Source organism: Triticum aestivum, chromosome 5D, assembly GCF_018294505.1.
Source record: "Triticum aestivum cultivar Chinese Spring chromosome 5D, IWGSC CS RefSeq v2.1, whole genome shotgun sequence".
Classification (NCBI taxonomy): Eukaryota; Viridiplantae; Streptophyta; class Magnoliopsida; order Poales; family Poaceae; genus Triticum; species Triticum aestivum.
In genome coordinates, this window is record NC_057808.1 from 297,887,769 (window position 1) to 297,905,904 (window position 18,136).

Genomic DNA, 18,136 nt, shown 5'->3' on the forward strand with positions numbered 1-18,136 from the left:
ATTTGCCAAGTCCGGCTGTAGATGCTCTTACTATGCATATAAATTTGCAAGGTTGTTACCCTTGTGCTTATATATGAAAACTTTAAATCAGCGCTGCTATACACACGATGGGCTGTGGACGATATGTGAACGACAATGCAAATCAGCTCGTCCATGCACAGCACTGAAATGAAGTAGACGGCTGGATTTGGCTGTCGTTCCCTGATCGTGCAGGGACTTTCGTCTGCATAGTAGTTTCGCATCCTAAAAACTAAGCCAACAACTCTTGAGATCGACAAAGTCACCACGGACACCTCGCTATCGACAAGAACATCACCTCCCACTGAATGGATATTCCACCATTATGAGGCACCAAAGCGTAAAAACCTAGGGTCTGAACCCTGATAGTACTGCCCTCCTGATCAACGAACCACATGTGGGTGCTCCTTAACCAAGAACATCTACAACACAAAGTTCTACAAACAGGAGAGCGAGGAGCCAACAAACCAATGAAATGCCAAAACGCAGTGCATTGCATACAGCAAGCTAAAAAGAGCGCCAAACGAACGGGACCATGTCAACACAAAACACATAACTTATTCACAAAGATGAATGGATATACCTGTTGCAAACTAGTAAAACGGAATCGAGATATATCTGTTACAAACACGGGCGCACAAAGGCTAACATCAGCAAAAGAACTGGGTCAGAGAAACATGTATACAAATAATAATCAACAAATACCCCCACCCTCCAAAAAAGGGTGAGAAAAGAAAAACAAAACCCCCTCCCCTCTGTGGAACCTTTACAATGGTGTTACTCGCAGGGTCATGCCATACCCAATACATTATCCCGAGCAAATATCTGTTGTGATAGATAGCGGCGGCGGCTGGAAATGTACAACCTGTGTGTCATGAGCTATCATCCCATGCGTCAAAGCTTCTTGGGAAGGCCATAGGTTTTCTTGAGGAACCTTGTAGCCGCCTCCTCGTGCCGGTAGCACAGGACCCGCAGGACCGTGTTCGCATCATTTGGACTCCAGTGTCCTGTAGTCGTTGGCATCGGCAACTTGCCCCTGGAGGCAGTTCGGCTTTGATCCGACTCGGCAATCAGTCGTTTGAACCGCTCGATGAGGCCTTCCGACTCTGTTCGTAGGAGGGGCAGGACATTCTTCACCTGGGAGGACGCCTTGTCGACCAGTTCCTCCGGCAAACCATCCCCGTCAGCCAGAAACAGGTCTCTGAGGGACCTGAAGTCGCCCTCTATTATCTGAGAGTCCTGCCGTGTAAAAGCACGCAGAGGCCCACCAGCAAGGATAACCAGCAAGAAGCCGTCGAATGTGGCTTTCATCAATGCCGTTATGGCACGGTTCCGCACCTTGATGTGCACCGTACCTGATATTGTCTCCAGGATAGGATCAAGCTCTCTCAACAATAAGTCCACCCTGCTCGATGCAATATCACCAATGTAGAGAGTGTCCCACAGAATATGGCCCAAGTCGAAAAAGGTGACCTTGTAAGCAGTCGTCTCACACAAGTGTTGTATACCTTCTTGACAGGCCGCCTGACAAAGTTCAAACTTGAACTCCAATCCATTAGTAATATCTGCCTGAGCTGACTCGACGTTCCGCAAGCATGTTTTAATCTTCTTCTCTAGGTTCTCTAGCTCGCTTCGGATGTACTGAAGTGTATTCAAGCGTACACAAAGTTGAGGAAGGCCCAAGGGGTCAGTTCCATTGGTTGCTCCATTTTGTGGTCCTCGATGCTGTGGATTCTGTGGCTTCTCCTTTTTCTTGAATAGTAGTTTCGAGCCAACCTCACATCGCGTTAGTGGAGGTAGTTCGGGCATAAAAGAACTCCGTGACCCTGTAATTAAATCAGAGGGAAACTTTACTCAGCATCCAAACACCAAGTTACGGAAAACGATTCCATCTTTTGTGTACGTAGTACTTACCACAGCCAGATTTTGCTTTAGACACATAAAGCTGTAAGCTTCTATCCAGACCTGCTGTCAGATCAGGAAGAAGAGCTGGATGCATTGGTATGGGCAATTCGAAAAATGCATCCAGTGTTTCCCCAATAATCCGAAGCATCTCCACAGACGAGGGAGCAAAGTTATCTCTGTTGGCACCTGGACTCCATGTCTGCATAGAAGATATTGCCAGGCTTAGTGGAACAGAAAACTTAGACTAGGCACATGTTTTAAGCTAAACCTAACAGAACTGCTACTGTGAAAATTGTTTCTATAGAGCAACAAATTGTGTTGGCATAATCCTCCCATAGGGACCGTTCAGACTCAAGACGTATGAGTCAATATATTGCTTGGGTTTGTACACACAGCTCTTATGGTGCCAACTAGACGGAACAAAACTAATATGGTGGCATGATTTTATTTTATTTTTGACAGCGAACTGAAAACTAGCCACATGAACATTAGCCATATGCAAATATAGACTAACTTAATCTTGCAAGCCATAACATCATGCAACATCAAGTACTAAACTATGAAGCTTTCTATTTATACTGGGAAAATAAGATATGCAGTAATGCAAAATAAGAGCACCTCTTGCTTCAGATTCCGGTCAACCCATCCCTTGAGTCTATCCACCCTTTCTTTTATCCACACTTTCACAAGATTAGCAATTGCATTTTCAGCTTCATATGGTGGCATCTCTCTGATTAATGACTTGCCTCCATCATCACTATCCACAGAATCTTCGACAGCAATATTAACAAGATCCTTTTCTAATTTGTCTGCAGACTTGAGCACTTGAACTGTCTCCGGGGTTAACTCTGTAAGCCCAGCTATGAACTGCTTCAGCTCACTTCCATAACATGAATGAAGGGTTGCAACAGCAACACCTGAAGCGAGGGGATGCCATGTCTTCAATATTGGACTGTACAGATTTTTCTCCTTAATTGCTAGGTCACCAATGTCCTTTGCAAGGATAGACATAACTGGGGTAGGGTTCCTCGATGATCGCTTTGAATCTGCTTCTTCCATTCTCTGTACAGGTGAAAGGTGTGTCACATACATTTCTGTAAGATTTACAGCTCAAATTGTCTAGTAAGAAAAGATTATTAAATGTACTGTTTCGGTTTCAGCAAAATGATTTCTTGGGGATTAGGTACCAGGAATGTACCTCTAAATGTTTTGTTACCAAAATAGCACTAGCATGAGCAGTGCCACGGTTGACATAATTAAAATAATTAATGAAGCAACTGGACATTTTCAGCGAACAAGGTAAAGGCATACTTTTCAGCAGAAGGGACTTACTTGAGCAAAAGCTGTACGGAGTGAAGACCTTACATATGTTTCTATCCTACTTCGAGCTACATCAGTCTCTTCTTTCCTCCTACGGCGGTATTCATGGGATATATCTTCAACAAGCACCTTTGCAGCTGTCACTCCAATTGAGACAATACCTTGCATGGACTCAATGTTACTTGTATTAAATGTTTCATGGTACGCCAGAAGTCTTTTTTCTGTCCAGCCCATTATCGAGCTTAATGTTGAACTCAATACTTTACAGTAATTTGGATCCTTAGTGGTTTTGGCATCCTTTGCAACTTCAACCAACTGATTCTCAGCAGCAGAAAGCAGCTCAATATCTACTTGGCCTGACATAACAAAATGATTGAACAATGCCCAAGCGAAGCAAAGATTATGAAGCATCTGGTTAATTCCAAGAATAACCCAGGTCTTCTTCAAGAGCTCAATCACCTCATCAATCTCGTCAACCACAGTGCTATCATCACTATCAAAGCAAGCTTCTACCAACATTTGGTAAAGATGGAGATTCAAGGGGAAACCATCTGCCCAGTGGCATCCATCAGAAGTTCCATCATGGGACCTTCCAGCAAGGGACATGACAGCAGTGCGTAAGACCTGCATCGACTCTGAGTTTTTCCCAGTTTCAAGTGGCCTATCATATGCTCCACGTATGATTTGCTTCAGCCGTTGTGCAGAACTGTCTGATTTGTTCAGCGGAACAAACGGGTGAACGAGCAAACCAGCCTCAATAAGCTTCAAGTTCCTGCCCTGCCATGCCTCGTGTTCTTGAAGATCAGGGAAATCTGATGCCTTGAACTGCTGCAGGAATTCCAAGGGTAAAACCATAGCTTCCGCGCGCCTGCCAAGCTGTTAAGAAAATTGGAGTTCAAATTAAGTATACACAAGTTCTACATGACTACAGAAATGGGCATTAATTTCATCAATGTTTACCTGGATTTAGTAGGACCATCAAAACAATAGAGACTCCACTATCTTAGCTAAAAATTCTTATTTGAATTTACTCTCTACAGGAATGTGAAGCAGCAGATGACATACTATTAGGTTGTACACATACATATATAGACATAAAGTTCATGTTTAGCATGTTGACATCAACCTGAAGTCCAAAACAAGCATTCCAAAGAAGTTCACCGAGATGGATGTGAGCACTAAAGAAGATGTTAGTGTGTGTAACGGTTCACATGTTCACGAATCAACCAAGCAAAAAATGTCAGAAGCATTGCTAGAAATGCATCCGTTAAACCAAAGTTCTACAGCTAAAGCTACACAACTAAGATGAATGCATTGCCAGAATGCCAATACAATTCAAGCATCCAAGGAAGCTCAAGGTGTGGTTTGTATCAAGAAAACCCAGTCATATTACACCCTCTTATTCAGCCAATCCAATGACACTTCATTTTCCTTAACCTACTCCTCCACAAATCCTAACGCACACCTCTGCACTTACACAAATGCTCATGGACACAGTCAAATTCATTGTCGTGAGTCGTTATACTGTCTCCATTCCTTGCAAGAATGGCGAAAGAGGAGGCTTATTTGTTTCTTCTTGGCGCAAGAGCAAAATGCATTTTTGCAGTGGCATGTCAAGTTAATAACTTGTTGGAACTGGCATAAGTAATAGCTCACCCCAAACATTTTCTCCCTCGATCTTCTAAAAGCAAATTATAGTTCAGCAAGTTGTTAGAAGTTCTATTGTATATCATCAACTCCTTATCCTCATTGATGCAATTAATATACACTGCTCTTTGCATGGTGGACTGGATTAGCATCCATGTCACTGATTTCTCCACTTTTGTGCTATATTTTCCCATTTCCTCCCCTTACTTCCACTGCACTTTGTCACTGAAGCAAAACCCCGTATCAAGATAAGAATCATGCAATTTACGACGGTTTCTGGTTCCCACTAATTATATAATTAAAAAATCCTACTAATATATAATCAATGGTACGATCAAATGATGCACGGGAAAGTGAATGGTTCCATTCCAGCCGACAATTATGAGATTCAAGCTAGAAAAAGGAAAGAAAACTATTTTCACACCCCTCGCGGGAAAAGGCCCGCATACTCGCCAGTTGTATTTCAGCTCAACTTGAGATACGGAAAACCAAAAATAGGAAGTGAGAAAATAAGCTTATTTTCAGCTAAATTTGAACTTTATCGAGCCCTCCAACTAACTGCGAAGAATACTAACCAAACTAGAACCAAAACGAAGATCAAATTTTCTATGCTTTTGCCGCAGCACGCTGAACCCACCCCAGATCTACCACAATCTGCCGACACGGGCATTCAAGCAAGCACGAAAATGGCGATCAAATGAGCAAACTTTAAGCTGCATTTCAGCTCGAATCCCACGGATTAACGCGCTAACAACCGCAACCAAGTCATAGATCCTACCTGACCCGCGGCGATGCGGAGGAGGCCCCTCCGGATCCTGGCGTCGGCGGGCTCCGACACGCGCATCTGCGCCCGCATCAGCTCCCCGACCGTCGCCGGCCGCCGCGGGGCCGCCTTGACCCCGGCACCGCCGCTCCCCGGGCTGCCCCCCTTGGACGAGGCCGAGGACTTGAGCCCGAGCGCCTTCTTCATCTTGCTGGCGGCGGCCGAGGTGAGCGAGCGCTGGAGCGACGAGGAGGAGCTGTTGACGGAGGACGCCGAGGAGACCGAGGCGGGGGACGCGGGGCCCGCCTGGGGGATGTAGGTGAGGGGCTTGCCGCCGGTGGTGCGGGACGCGGCGACGAGGACCTCGTAGGCGGTCTCGCGGAGCTCGGCCGCGGAGAGCTGCACGCCGAGGTCGGGGAACGGCGACGGCAGCGCGGAGGCGGCGGGCGACGCGGCCGGGGGCGCGAAGCCATTGGAGGAGGAGGAGGCGGAGTCGCGGCGGGGGTCGCGGAACAGGCGGGCCATCGCGTCGGCAGCGGCGGCGGTCGCGGAGGTCGGCAGGGCAGCTTGCCTCTCGCTCTCGCTCTCTCTCTCTCTCTAGCTGGTGGGGGGGGGAGAGAGAAAGAGGAGGAGGTGGGGGTGTGTATGCGCGTGCCGCTTTTGCTCTCCAGCCCAGGGATGGATGATGAGGAGAGAGAAAGGGAAGAGACTCCCATGGTGAATTGCAAGATGTACCACGTTTTACCTCGGTTATTATACATGTTGTTCTACAGAGTTAGTACTAAGCTGTCACAAAAAGTTACTACCTCAATCCCAAAATATAAGAACGTTTTTTACACTATTGTCAAAAACGTTCCTACGGAGGGAGTAGTAGTAAGCTGTGTAACTTTGAAAATTAAATCAATATTTAAAAATATATTTTCAAGAAAGTGATTTAATATTTTTTACTGATATATATGCAATTTACAATTACTCTGTGCATTCATGTGAACCATAAGTGTACGAGTTTGTGGGTTTCAATTGATATGAATGGTATTCTATTTCTCATTCAAGGGCTCAGTAATAAAGTTGGACCCTTGTAAATTTGATTATTGAGTCATTGATTGCATTTACTTTCCCTATAATCCAAATATAAATAATATTTTTGACCCTTAGGTCTCGTGTTTTTTTAGCTTGTTGTGTTATAAATATGTCGTGTGGCATCTTATAAAAACTATATTTTTCTCTTTTTTGTAAGGAATAGAATAACATTTTCATTCTAAGTAGTAAAGTACTTTGCAAAAGCAAAAGTAATCTTAGGCCACCTTTCAATTAGAAGAAAATAAGGTGTTACAAACCAGTGGAGCATCTGAGACATATTAGCCACATATATTAAAACATGAGGTCTACAAAATTTATAACAGTGGCAATTGTATTATTAGGGGCTATATGCGCAAACAAATATATATGTCTGATGTGGGACCAAATTATGTTGGTTTGTCTGCATTGGCTTGTACTGTACTACCTATGTCCTGGTTTATTGGCCCCCTTTGTATTTTGTGCCAAATTTTAACCAAAGATCTAACTAAAAAAATTAATGCATGTCATCAAAATTATATCCTTGGATTCGTATTTGAACATAGTTTTCAATGATATTATTTTTTACAACATACATTAACATTTTGTTAGTTAAATTTATAGTCAAAATTTGGCACAAAATATTATGGGGACCAGTAAACCAAGACAGAGGTAGTATTGTATTTGTGGTCTCAATTTTTTTTAGTTGGTGTTTCCAATGCTCGAAATCTGGTTAGGAATTTTAGTAGTAAATTACAAAGTATTAGCCTAATCAATTTGATGTCAATTGTTTGAAAATGTGAAAAAGATGGCTAGCAGTTGATTGGCTACCGATGGGTTCTTGCCAATCTCTAAAATGTTGTCATTTTGGGCAACTTTTGGTTTTGCCTCTCTGAAGTCAGAATTTGTTGCACGTATTACCTCAACCTAAAAAGCTTCAAATTTATTGCAACTATCCGATCAAATTAACCATGCCGAATAAATGACCTATTCGGGGTAGATCAATCGCATTTGAGCGGCTATGCGAGTGAGTAGGTAAAGGAAACCATATATGAGCGTGCATTATCCCGGTGTACGTTTGTGAGAGTAACCACTGTAAAATAGCCTCCTCCTCCACTGCCACCTCCATTACCGTACGTGTCAAGGCTGAGCAAAAGACTTTGTTGGGAGGAGCAGGAGCGCTAGTTGTCGCCTACTAGTAATTGCATGGATCAGGTCCTCCGAAGACGCGTGTGCCCGCCCAGCTGTCTCGTGCGCGGTGCGCCGAGTCCACGGGCATGCATCAGCTGAGGTGCACTCTGCATTTCGCGGCGCTTTTAACCTTAGCGCAAAAAACAGAAGGAAAGGTGGGGTAGGAGGAGCCGTCGTTTTCAGGTGCAAAACGCCGAGCGGTTCAGACGAGAGTGTGTTTCACGCAGCAAGTCAACACGCACAGGACTGTATTTTTCGTGCCATTTTCAGCTTTGCAAATGCGCACTTGCTTCTCGCGGTTTGGAGATCTTTTGGATCACAGTACAATCGCATAGATCAGCCTCCACTTAACTCAGGAAAGACTAGGCGTTCCCTACCCTAGCCGCCGCCACGAGCCAGGCGACTAGGAAAGCGATCTTCTTCCACCGATCTTCATCGGCCAGGGCGCTGGCCCCCTCTTCCTTCGGCTGCTGCTTCGGCAGCAGGAGGGAGGAGGGACCCTGTTCCTCGGCTCTGTAGTTAGGGTTTGGATTTGTAGGTCGTGGTGTGTCGTTGCGGTTGTGAGAGCGCCGTCCAAACGAATAAATATGCCTTAACTCCACTCCCACACCGGCGGTGCTTTTCATGGCGGCGTCTCGGAATTGATTGCATCATGTGTTTGCCGATCCTTCAGATCGACAACATTAGGATTCAAGGATGGTGTCGATGAGGCGGCGGCGGCGACTCCATCAGGTGTGTCACTCCTTCTACCCTGTCCCCGTTGCTGCGGCGTTGTCTCCGATGTCATGGTGGAGCAGGGAGGTTTTTTCGTCCAGGAATACGCGCAGACGATTGTCTATGCAAGTGATAGCTGGAAGATGGTGCATCTTGTGATGGGTTTGTGGTTGGAGGCTAACCGTTCTGGTTTCCTCCTCCGACGTTGTAGTCGTACGGGGTGTTAGTTCTGAAGATCGATGGCGTGTTCAGGACATATTGCCCTGGTCTGATTCTTTCAGCGGCAATGGTTTTGCTTCAAACAAACTATTTTGGATGTCCGTAAAGCTGCCGATCAGCAACGGAGCCACGTCGAGCTCGGTGAAAAGGTGATCTTTCTTCTTTTTCTTAGTGGAGAGGGATATGCGCTGGTTTTTTATAGGATTGTTCTATCTTTTCAGTTCTGTAATGTCGATATTTACGTGGCTTAACGGAATCTTTATTTTATTAGTGAGACACGTATTATCATGAAAAAAACAGTACAATTGCATATGCTTACAAACACTCAGTCATATAAACGCACGCATAGACATTCTATCCCTATGAGCATTTTTTGAGAAACTGAGTCAGCGTAACATCTTGACATTGATTAAGTCAACGCATGCGTTTCGTAATCTACAAAACATCTTCCATTGATCAAACATCGCCAAACAAATTGAAATAAATCCAGGAAATTACAATCAACTGTGATTAAATGTTCTCTTTAGCGAGTACAAAAATTTGAGCAATTTGAGAAAATGCCACATCTTTCCTGAGACTTTGCTCCTATAGCACACCTTTCCTTCTATTGATCAAACATCGCCAAACAAATTGAAATAAATCCAGGAAATTACAATCAACTGTGATTAAATGTTCTCTTTAGCGAGTAAATAGCACATCTTTGTTTGATAATTAGACAAAATACCATAAACTGATTTTTTCTCTTCTTTTCCACATCCGGACCCACAACACATTTTTGCTAGGACGGATTTACCCTCCGGTTGTTTCCACGATCAACGCATGACGAGATATATATAACAAACAAAAGCAAGAAACGATCAACACAGCAGACCAGAACGAAGCACCGCGCCGCAGCCTCGCTGTGCTTCCTCCTGGCGCCGCCACCTCGCCGTGCCTCCTTCCCGCACCATCACATCGTCGTTCCTTCCTTCCTAGCACGCCGCCACCTTGTTGTGATTCATCCCGCCGTCGCCTTGTCCTGTTTATTCTGCTCCTCTGATCCTCCGTACATGCATTCTGTCACCGCACTCCTATCTCTGATTTTGTTTATATCCATATCAACTAAACTTTATACATCAAAACATGTTACATCCATTCAATCTGAAGTTTGATTACATCCTCTTGTAACAGTTCCTACATCTAAACAATCAAACTCGTGGCAAAATTGTTAGTCTGGAGTTGAGCCATATGCTATGCCAACATGTACACCGACGAACAGTCAGCCGGTACAGCGACTAGCTGTCAGCATGTACAGCGCCAATAGCCAGCGAGCTTGTACAGCTACACCTGGACGGGGGACGTGCTGCAGGGGCACTTCAAGAGCCGGCGCCTCTCTTCTCTGGCAAGACGGAGGGACTGGAGCGCGGCAGATGGCGCCGCTCCCAGCCGGCTCGCCGGCGAGGAGGCACGACGAGGAAGCGGCTCGCCGAGGAGTCATGGCAAGGTGCACTGCTTTGTCTATTTGTCTCATGTGGATTAATCGCTTCATAAGACCAGGAAAGGTTGGATCGAACAGAAAACGATTGTAACGACCGCACGGCAAATCCGTCCTAAAAAATATGAAGTGTGGGTCTGGACATGAAAAGGAAGGAAAAAACACAATTTGTGGTGTTTCATCCAATTATCAATGAAAAGTGTGGTATTTAATCCAATAAAACAAAAGATGTGCTATAGGAGCAAAGTGCCAGGAAAAGTGTGGCATTTCCTCAAATTGCCCCAAAAATTTAGTATTTGTCAGTTGACGTTTCACACTTCGTTTGTCCATATAAGAGTATGTCCTTCGAGAAGGCGTTTGAATCCCTCTTGATTTTTTCAGTAAAAAGTAATTCCTGATTTCGGCTCTAAAAAGTACTCCCTCCCTACCGTCATATAAAAGCGTTTTTTATAGTGTGAAAAACTCTTTTATATTATAGAACAGAGGGAATAGATAGCATACATACTCTTTATGTTTCCGCAAACAAAAATAGTATTCATTTTTACCACTGGCTAACGGGCCGCAGCAAGCATCTGGATTACCGTGCAGTAAACGGACAGGACAGTGTACGGTCACACTTAATGTACAGCTTCAAATCTGGTTTACTCTTTCTTCGATGAGATTACCCAGTTCAGTGGCCATTTTAAATTTCGAGTCCGCGGGATCGGCCAGTATAATAGATGAAGGTAAGGTCGTGGATTGCGCCTGTGATCGAGAAATGCATTACATTCTCACATATGAAAGACCTGCCCATCAAACCATCTTTATACTCTTGATCAGCTAGAATGTCGTAGCATTTTCCAAGACAGGAGAAATATAGACCTAATTATATGTTAAAACTAGTGTGTGGCATTGATGCATACAACATCACATATTTTTTTTTACGAAAAACTTTCAATCTATTCATTTTCAATCATGGCAGTACAAAGAATAACAAAGGTAATAAAAATTACAACCATGTCCGTGGACCACCTGGCGACGACTACAAGCACTGAAGCGAGCCGAAGGCGCGCCGCCACAATCGCCCCTCCCTCACCGGAGCCGGACAAACCTTGTTGTAATACACAGTTGGGAGGTCATCATGTTAAGGCCCCATAGAACCAGCGCACCAGAGTAGCAACCATCGTCGATGAAAAAGTCGTAGATCAGAAGGATCAAACATGTAAGCACCCAAACGAAGACTGGATCCAAACAGGTCCACTGAAGACCAGCACCGACCGAATCCCGCAAGATCCAACGGATACAAACCTCCACACGCCCTCCGACGATGCAACACGCACCATCGGGACATGGATAGAACGTGGGAGACATTATTCCTAACAAGGGACATCACCGCCGCCACACAGTCCCAATCAAGACGCTAAAACTAACAAGAACGAGAACGGGGTCCCTCCCGCCGGCGGGGGGCCGAGATCCTCTGCACCTCCATGGCCTAGAGGCCATCAGAGATGGGACGGACCGGCGACAACACCGACGGGAGGAGAAGAGCTTTTCTTCCGAAGGAGGAAAGAGATCTAGACTTGTAGCCACACAACATCACATATATATATGCAGTGAAGACTCGATTGGCTAAGTAATAATATTCTATATCTAAATAGTTAGCTCACGCTCTACACATGTGTGCTCGCGTATCATCTTAATTATTTACAGTTTTTTTATCAAAATCATGTGACATCAACGAAAAATGCATGTTCTCATAGTTACCTTTTTGCATTAATCTATCCGTGTAAACCATGCCATCTTATTAATTCATGCATGTATTGTACTGTTGTTTGGCTCCTTCGAGCTCCACCATGTATCGAGGATCTGTTGCCTCTTTATTGTAACCCTACTATTATGAAATAAAACTTACATTTTTCCTCGATGTCACGAACTCATCTATGCGCGATCGGATCCGAGAGGGGAAGGGGATGAGATCGAGACTTGGGAGAGAAGCTTCTTTCCAAGGGAGGAGGTACAGATTAGGTGAGAGTTCAGATTCAAACACACACACACACACACACACACACACACATCGCATGCCCTGCCTACTGGCCTACAGCTGGCTATATAGCTGCGCTCCACTTGTCCACTTGCCTTACAGGTGGGTCCATGCCACATGGCAGAGGGGGGCCACACCATCACGCGTCCACCGCATCATCTCCTGGTGATGCAGGTGTGACATTCCCCACTCCTTCAGAACGTGCGCCGTCTTCAGGTTTCGCGTGCTGCTCCGCGTCGCCGGCTGGTGGTGCGTTCCACGCCGGTGCTTGCGGAAATCGACGACGAAGGGTGTCGTAGTCCTCCCAAGTCGTCGCCGTCTCATCGTTGCGCCAGCGCACCTTGACCTGCACCAGAGCACTGTTGTCGCGCTTGACCATGCGCCGCTCCAGGATCTCCACCGGTTCGTCGTCGTGGCCGGCGAGGTCTGGGGGTCGTGGCAGCTCGGAGAAGACCGGAGTATAGTTGGGGTGAATGGCTTGAGCTGGGATACGTGGAAGACTGGGTGGATCTTGCTGTCCGCCGGCAACTCCAGTTTGTACGCCAGTTTGCCGATTTTGTCGATCACCGAGAAGGGCCCAAAGTACTTGAACGCCAGCTTGGCGCATGGTCTGTTCTCCACCGACGACTGCGCGTAGGGCTGGAGCTTGAGGAGAATAGCGTCGCCCACCTCGAAGGAGCGCTCCGTGCGGTGCTGATCGACCTGCTTCTTGAATCTGTGCTGGGCACGGAGAATGTGCTCGCTCGCGCAGCCGCGCCGTGTGCACGCCCCAGTCCCAAGGCTCGCCGTCGATCATGGGCACCGTCTTGTCGTCCCAGAGTGCCATGGCACCCAGGTTGGGCTCGATGCCGTAAAGGGCTTTGAAGGGGGAGCATTTTATCGAGGAATGGAACGACGAGTTGTACCAGAATTCTGCTGTAGGCAACCATCGACGCCATTGCCGGGGCGTGTCGTGCACGGTGCAACGCAAGTACATTTCCATGCACTGGTTGACGCGTTCGCTCTGGCCATCCATCTGGGGGTGATACGCCGTGGAGAAGAGCAGCTTGGTGCCCGCACTAGCGAAGATTTCACTCCAGAGTGCGCTGGTGAAGACGCGATCGTGGTCGGAGACGATGGACCTCGGAATGCCGTCCAGCTTGACGACCTGATCCCAGAAGACCTTGGCCACATGAGGGGCTTTGAATGGATGACGAACGGAATGAAGTGTGCCGATTTGGTTAGTCTGTCCACGACCACCATGATAGAATCGAAGCCCTCCGACGATGGCAAGCCTTCCATGAAGTCCATGGTGAGGTCGCGCCAGGGAGCGGACAGAACGGGCAAGGGCGCGAGCGTGCCCACCGGCTTGGATTGCTCGTTCTTGGCACGCGGACGAACTGGGCACTGCCGCACGTAGTCGGTGACGTCGGTCTTCAATCCTTCCCACACGAAAAGTTTCTTGATGCGCTGGTAGGTGGCCATGGCACCGGAGTGACCACTGACCGCGCTGTCGTGCAGAGCGCTGATGATCTTGGTGCGCAAGGCCGTGTTCTTGCCGATCCACAAGCGCTCCTGCTTGCAGATGAGCCCCTTTTAGAGCTCGTACCCATCGTCATCAGGACTGTGGATCGCGAGACGCGCCAGGCCATCCCGCGCATCGGCGTCCGTGGCGTAGGAGTTTGCCACCTCTTGAACCCATGCTGGCTGGCAGATGGAGAGCGCGTAGAGGTTCAGAGTCGCGCCCACGCGAGAGAGAGCGTCAGTGGCTCTATTTTCGCTGCCGCGACGGTAGCAAAACTTGAATTGGAGCCCCACCAGCCGGGCCATGGCCTTGTGCTGCAGGTCGGTGGCGAGCTGCTGGTCCTGCAGGTTGCAGAGGCTTTTGTGATCCGTGATGATGGTGAACGGGCCCCGTTGCAAGTACGCGCGCCACTTCTCGACGGCCATCATGACGGCGATGAACTCCTTCTCGTACGCCGACAGTCTCTGGTTGCGCACGCCCAGGGCCTTGCTGAGAAAGGCCACTTGGTGCCCTTCCTGCGCCAGCACCGCGCCGACGCTAGTGTCGCACGCGTGCGTCTCAATTGCGAACGGGCGCACGAAATCTGGGAGCACGAGCACGGGCGCGGTCACCATTGCATGCTTGAGGAGATCGAATGCCACCTGCGCCCTCTCCGTCCACTCGAAGCCCTTCTTGGTCAGCAAGCTAGTGAGCGGCTTGGCGATGATGCCGTAGTACGTGATGAACTTGCGATAGTAGCCGGTGAGGCCGAGGAAGCCGGGAAGCTCGGTCGCATTGGTTGGGGTAGGCCATGCCACCATAGCTTGCGTCTTCTCGGGGTCCGTGGCAACGCCATCCTTGGAAATGATGTGGCCGAGGTAGGAGATGCTGTCCTGGGCGAACGGGCACTTGGACTCCTTGGCGTACAGCTGGTGCTCCCGGAGTAGGGCGAGGACGAGGCAAAGGTGTTCCAGGTGCTCCTCCAAGGTCTCGCTGAAGATCAAGATGTCATCAAGGAATATGATTACAAACTTACGCACGTACTTGGCGAAGATTGCATTCATGAGGCACTGGAAGGTTGCCGGGGCATTCGTCAGCCCGAACGGCATGACCTTGAAGTGAAAGTGGCCATGGTGCGTCTTGAACGCCATCTTCTCCTCATCGTCCACGCGCATGCGTATCTGGTGATAACCAGTGCGGAGGTCCGCCTTGGAAAAGAAGGCCGCTCCGGCCAACTCATCGAGCAATTCATCCACGATGGGGAGGGGAAACTTGTTCTTGACCGTGGCGTCATTGAGCCGGCGATAATCGAAACAGAAACGCCAGGTGCCGTCCTTCTTCTTGACGAGCAGCACGGGCGCGGCGAAGGGACTCATGCTGTGCTCGCTGACGCCGGACTGGAGCATCTCCTGGACCTGACGCTCAATTTCGTCTTTCTGTAGTGGCGAGTAGTGATATGGGCGCGAGTTGGCGGGGCGCGCGTCGTCCACCAAGGTGATGGCGTGATCGTAGCGGCGATGTGGAGGCAAGCCCTTGGGGTCGGCGAACACATCGGTGAAGGGTGATGGCGTGATCGTAGCGGCGATGTGGAGGCAAGCCCTTGGGGTCGGCGAACACATCGGTGAAGTCCATCCCAACGCTCTGCACACTAGGCGGCACCTTGGTCGCTTGCGGCTTGGGTGCACGGGGCAAGTCCAGGACCGCCATGTACCAAATGTCGTTGCCTGCTTGCCATTTGCGCAATTTCTCGGGCTCGATTTCTTCCATCTTCTCGTTCTGTTTAGGTCGAACACCTTGCAGGGTGATCATGGCGTCGTGGTGCTCAAATGTCAGTGTCTTCTCGAGCCAATGGCAGCTCATCGGGCTGAACTGCTCCAACCAGTCCATGCCGAGCACGCCGTCGTAGGCCCCCAAATCTAGTTGCCTCATATCGGTGGTGAACGTGTGCCCTTGAATCCACCAGGGGAACCCTTGAACCATGCTGTCGCAGGTCATGCGCTCCCCGTTGGCCACTCAGACCTTCGGCGCCGGCACGGGTACAGATGGTGCATGCACGCGCTCGGCGAACGCCTTGGAGACGAAGCTGTGCGTGCTCCCTGAGTCCACCAATAACAACATGACTTGATTGCCGACGAGCGCGCGCAGACGGATGGTGCGCGGCAACTCTGTACCGGCAACAGCGTGCTTGGAGAGCACGCATCACTCTGGTGCGGGATCTTGATCAGCTGGCGCGTCGAGCAGGTCCAGGGCGTGAACGGCATCGTCACTCAACACTTCGCCATAGTCCCCGACCTGAATTGTGAGCAGTTGAGTGGCTGGCTTGCATCGATGGTCGCGGGAGTAACGATCACTGCACTTGAAGCAGAGCCCGTTGGCACGTCGGTGCTCCCGGAGTTGCCGCTCACGTGCCAGGTCGTCGTTGGGCACTGCAGCGCCTCCTGGCTGGGGTGCCCCCACAACCCGGGGAGGGAGCGGTGGGGGAGGTGGTCGCCCCGCAGGGATGATCCGCGGTCGAGCATGTTGCGTGCCTGCCTCCTCCTCCATGATCCGGGCCAACACCGCGGCGCGTGCTATGCTGGACGGCTCCTACAGACGAACAGCATCCTGTAGATCGTCGCGCAAGCCCAGCAGGAACTGAGTGATGAACAACTTGGGGTTGAGCGACGCGTCGAGGGCGAGCAGGTGATACATGTGAGCCTCGAACGCCGTCCTGTACTCGGAGACGATGCCGGTTTGGTGGAGCTACAGCAGCTTATGCATCTCCACCTCAAACTCGTCCGGCATGAACTCGCTGATGATGGCCGCGGTGAACTCTTCCCAGGTTTGGCGCTCGGTGCATCTGCCGGTACGACTGGAACCAGTGCGCCGCGTGGCCATCGATGTAGAGAGAGGCCGTGGTCACCCAACTGTGCTACGGAACGCGGTATAGGTCGAAGTAGGCGATGCAGCGGTCGATCCACAGGTTGGGCGCGTCGCCGTCGAAGTGGGAAAAATCGTGCTTGGGTGGCTTGACCGTGTACTCCTCGTGCGACCCGTGGTGCGAATCGCGGCCCACCATGAACGCGGGCGTCTGCCCGATGCCCGCGAACTTCAGAGGGTGCCACGTAGGAAGCAGGGGCGGTCCGTTGTTGGCGAGGCGAACGGCGGGGCCCTGAGGACGAGACCCGCGGCCGTGCTCCAATGACGTCACCGCAGAGGCCTGGGTGTCACCGTCGTGGTGGTCGGCATCGTTCTGTCGGTGGCGCTGGGCGGCGGACGGCGAAGGTGGTGGCTCGCGTTGCTGACGCACCTCATCGACGTCGGCTTGGGTGAGGTCCAACTGCTTGCGGATGTGCGCCAGATCGGAGGAGACCTGCGTGTTGAACGTGATCTGGTCCTCGTGCTGCTTGTCACCCGCAAGCGTGGTCTCGTCGAAGCGCTTCAGGAGCGCATGCAGCATCGCCTTGAGCTCTCCCGTGGACTCCGACATGGCGGTGATGATATGGCGAGTCTGAGCAGAGGGTTTGCTGGGCGGCACCGTCGCACTCGCTCCAAATCAGGCCAACCCCGCTTGGGATTTCGAGCGGATCTCGCCGGAGCAAGACCGCACCCGCAGCGGTGGATGTTACGGCTCGATCGAGAGGGGATGAGTGGCAGCGAAGAAAAATTTGTGGGGCGAAACCTAGCTCTGATTACCAACTGTCATGAACTCATCTATGCGCGATCGGATCCGAGAGGGGAAGAGGATGAGATCGAGACTTGGGAGAGAAGCTTCTTTCCAACGGAGGAGGTACAAATTAGGTGAGAGTTCAGATTCAAACACACACACATCGCATGCCATGCCTACTAGCCTACAGCTGGCTATATAGCTGCGCTCCACTTGTCCACTTGCCTTACAGGTGGGTCCATGCCACATGGTAGAGGGGGTCCACACCATCACGCGTCCACCGCATCATCTCCTAGTGATGTAGGTGTGACACTCGCAAAAAAAACATGTCCTTTTTTGCAAGTCATGCATGTATTCATTTTGTTGGGGAACGTAGCATGTAATTTAAAAAATTTCGTACAATCACGCAAGATCTATTTAGGAGATGCCTAGCAACGAGAGGGGAGAGTGTGTCCACTTACCCTCATTGACCGAAAGCGGAAGAATTAGCTTAACATGGTTGATGTAGTCGAACGTCTACTCGATTCAACCGATCAAACACTGAATGTACGGCACGTCCGAGTTCTGCACACGTTTAGCTCGATGACGTCCCACGAACTGTTGATTCAGCAAAGTGTTGAGGGAGAGTTTTGTCAGCATGACGGCGTGATGACGGTGATGGTGAAGTGACCCGCGCATGG

General features: G+C 49.4%; 1 protein-coding gene across 1 annotated transcript; it reads right to left on the reverse strand.

Annotated features, from left to right (window-relative positions):
* Positions 1-556: 556 nt before the first annotated feature.
* On the reverse strand, positions 557-6,269 carry LOC123121309 (protein unc-13 homolog). The gene is made up of 5 exons (XM_044541240.1): positions 5,669-6,269; positions 3,256-4,119; positions 2,542-2,985; positions 1,933-2,122; positions 557-1,844 (listed from the first exon to the last, which is right to left on the reverse strand). The coding sequence occupies exons 1-5, from the start codon at positions 6,176-6,178 to the stop codon at positions 913-915; spliced, it is 2,940 nt and encodes a 979-aa protein (XP_044397175.1). The 5' UTR covers positions 6,179-6,269; the 3' UTR covers positions 557-912.
* Positions 6,270-18,136: the final 11,867 nt, after the last annotated feature.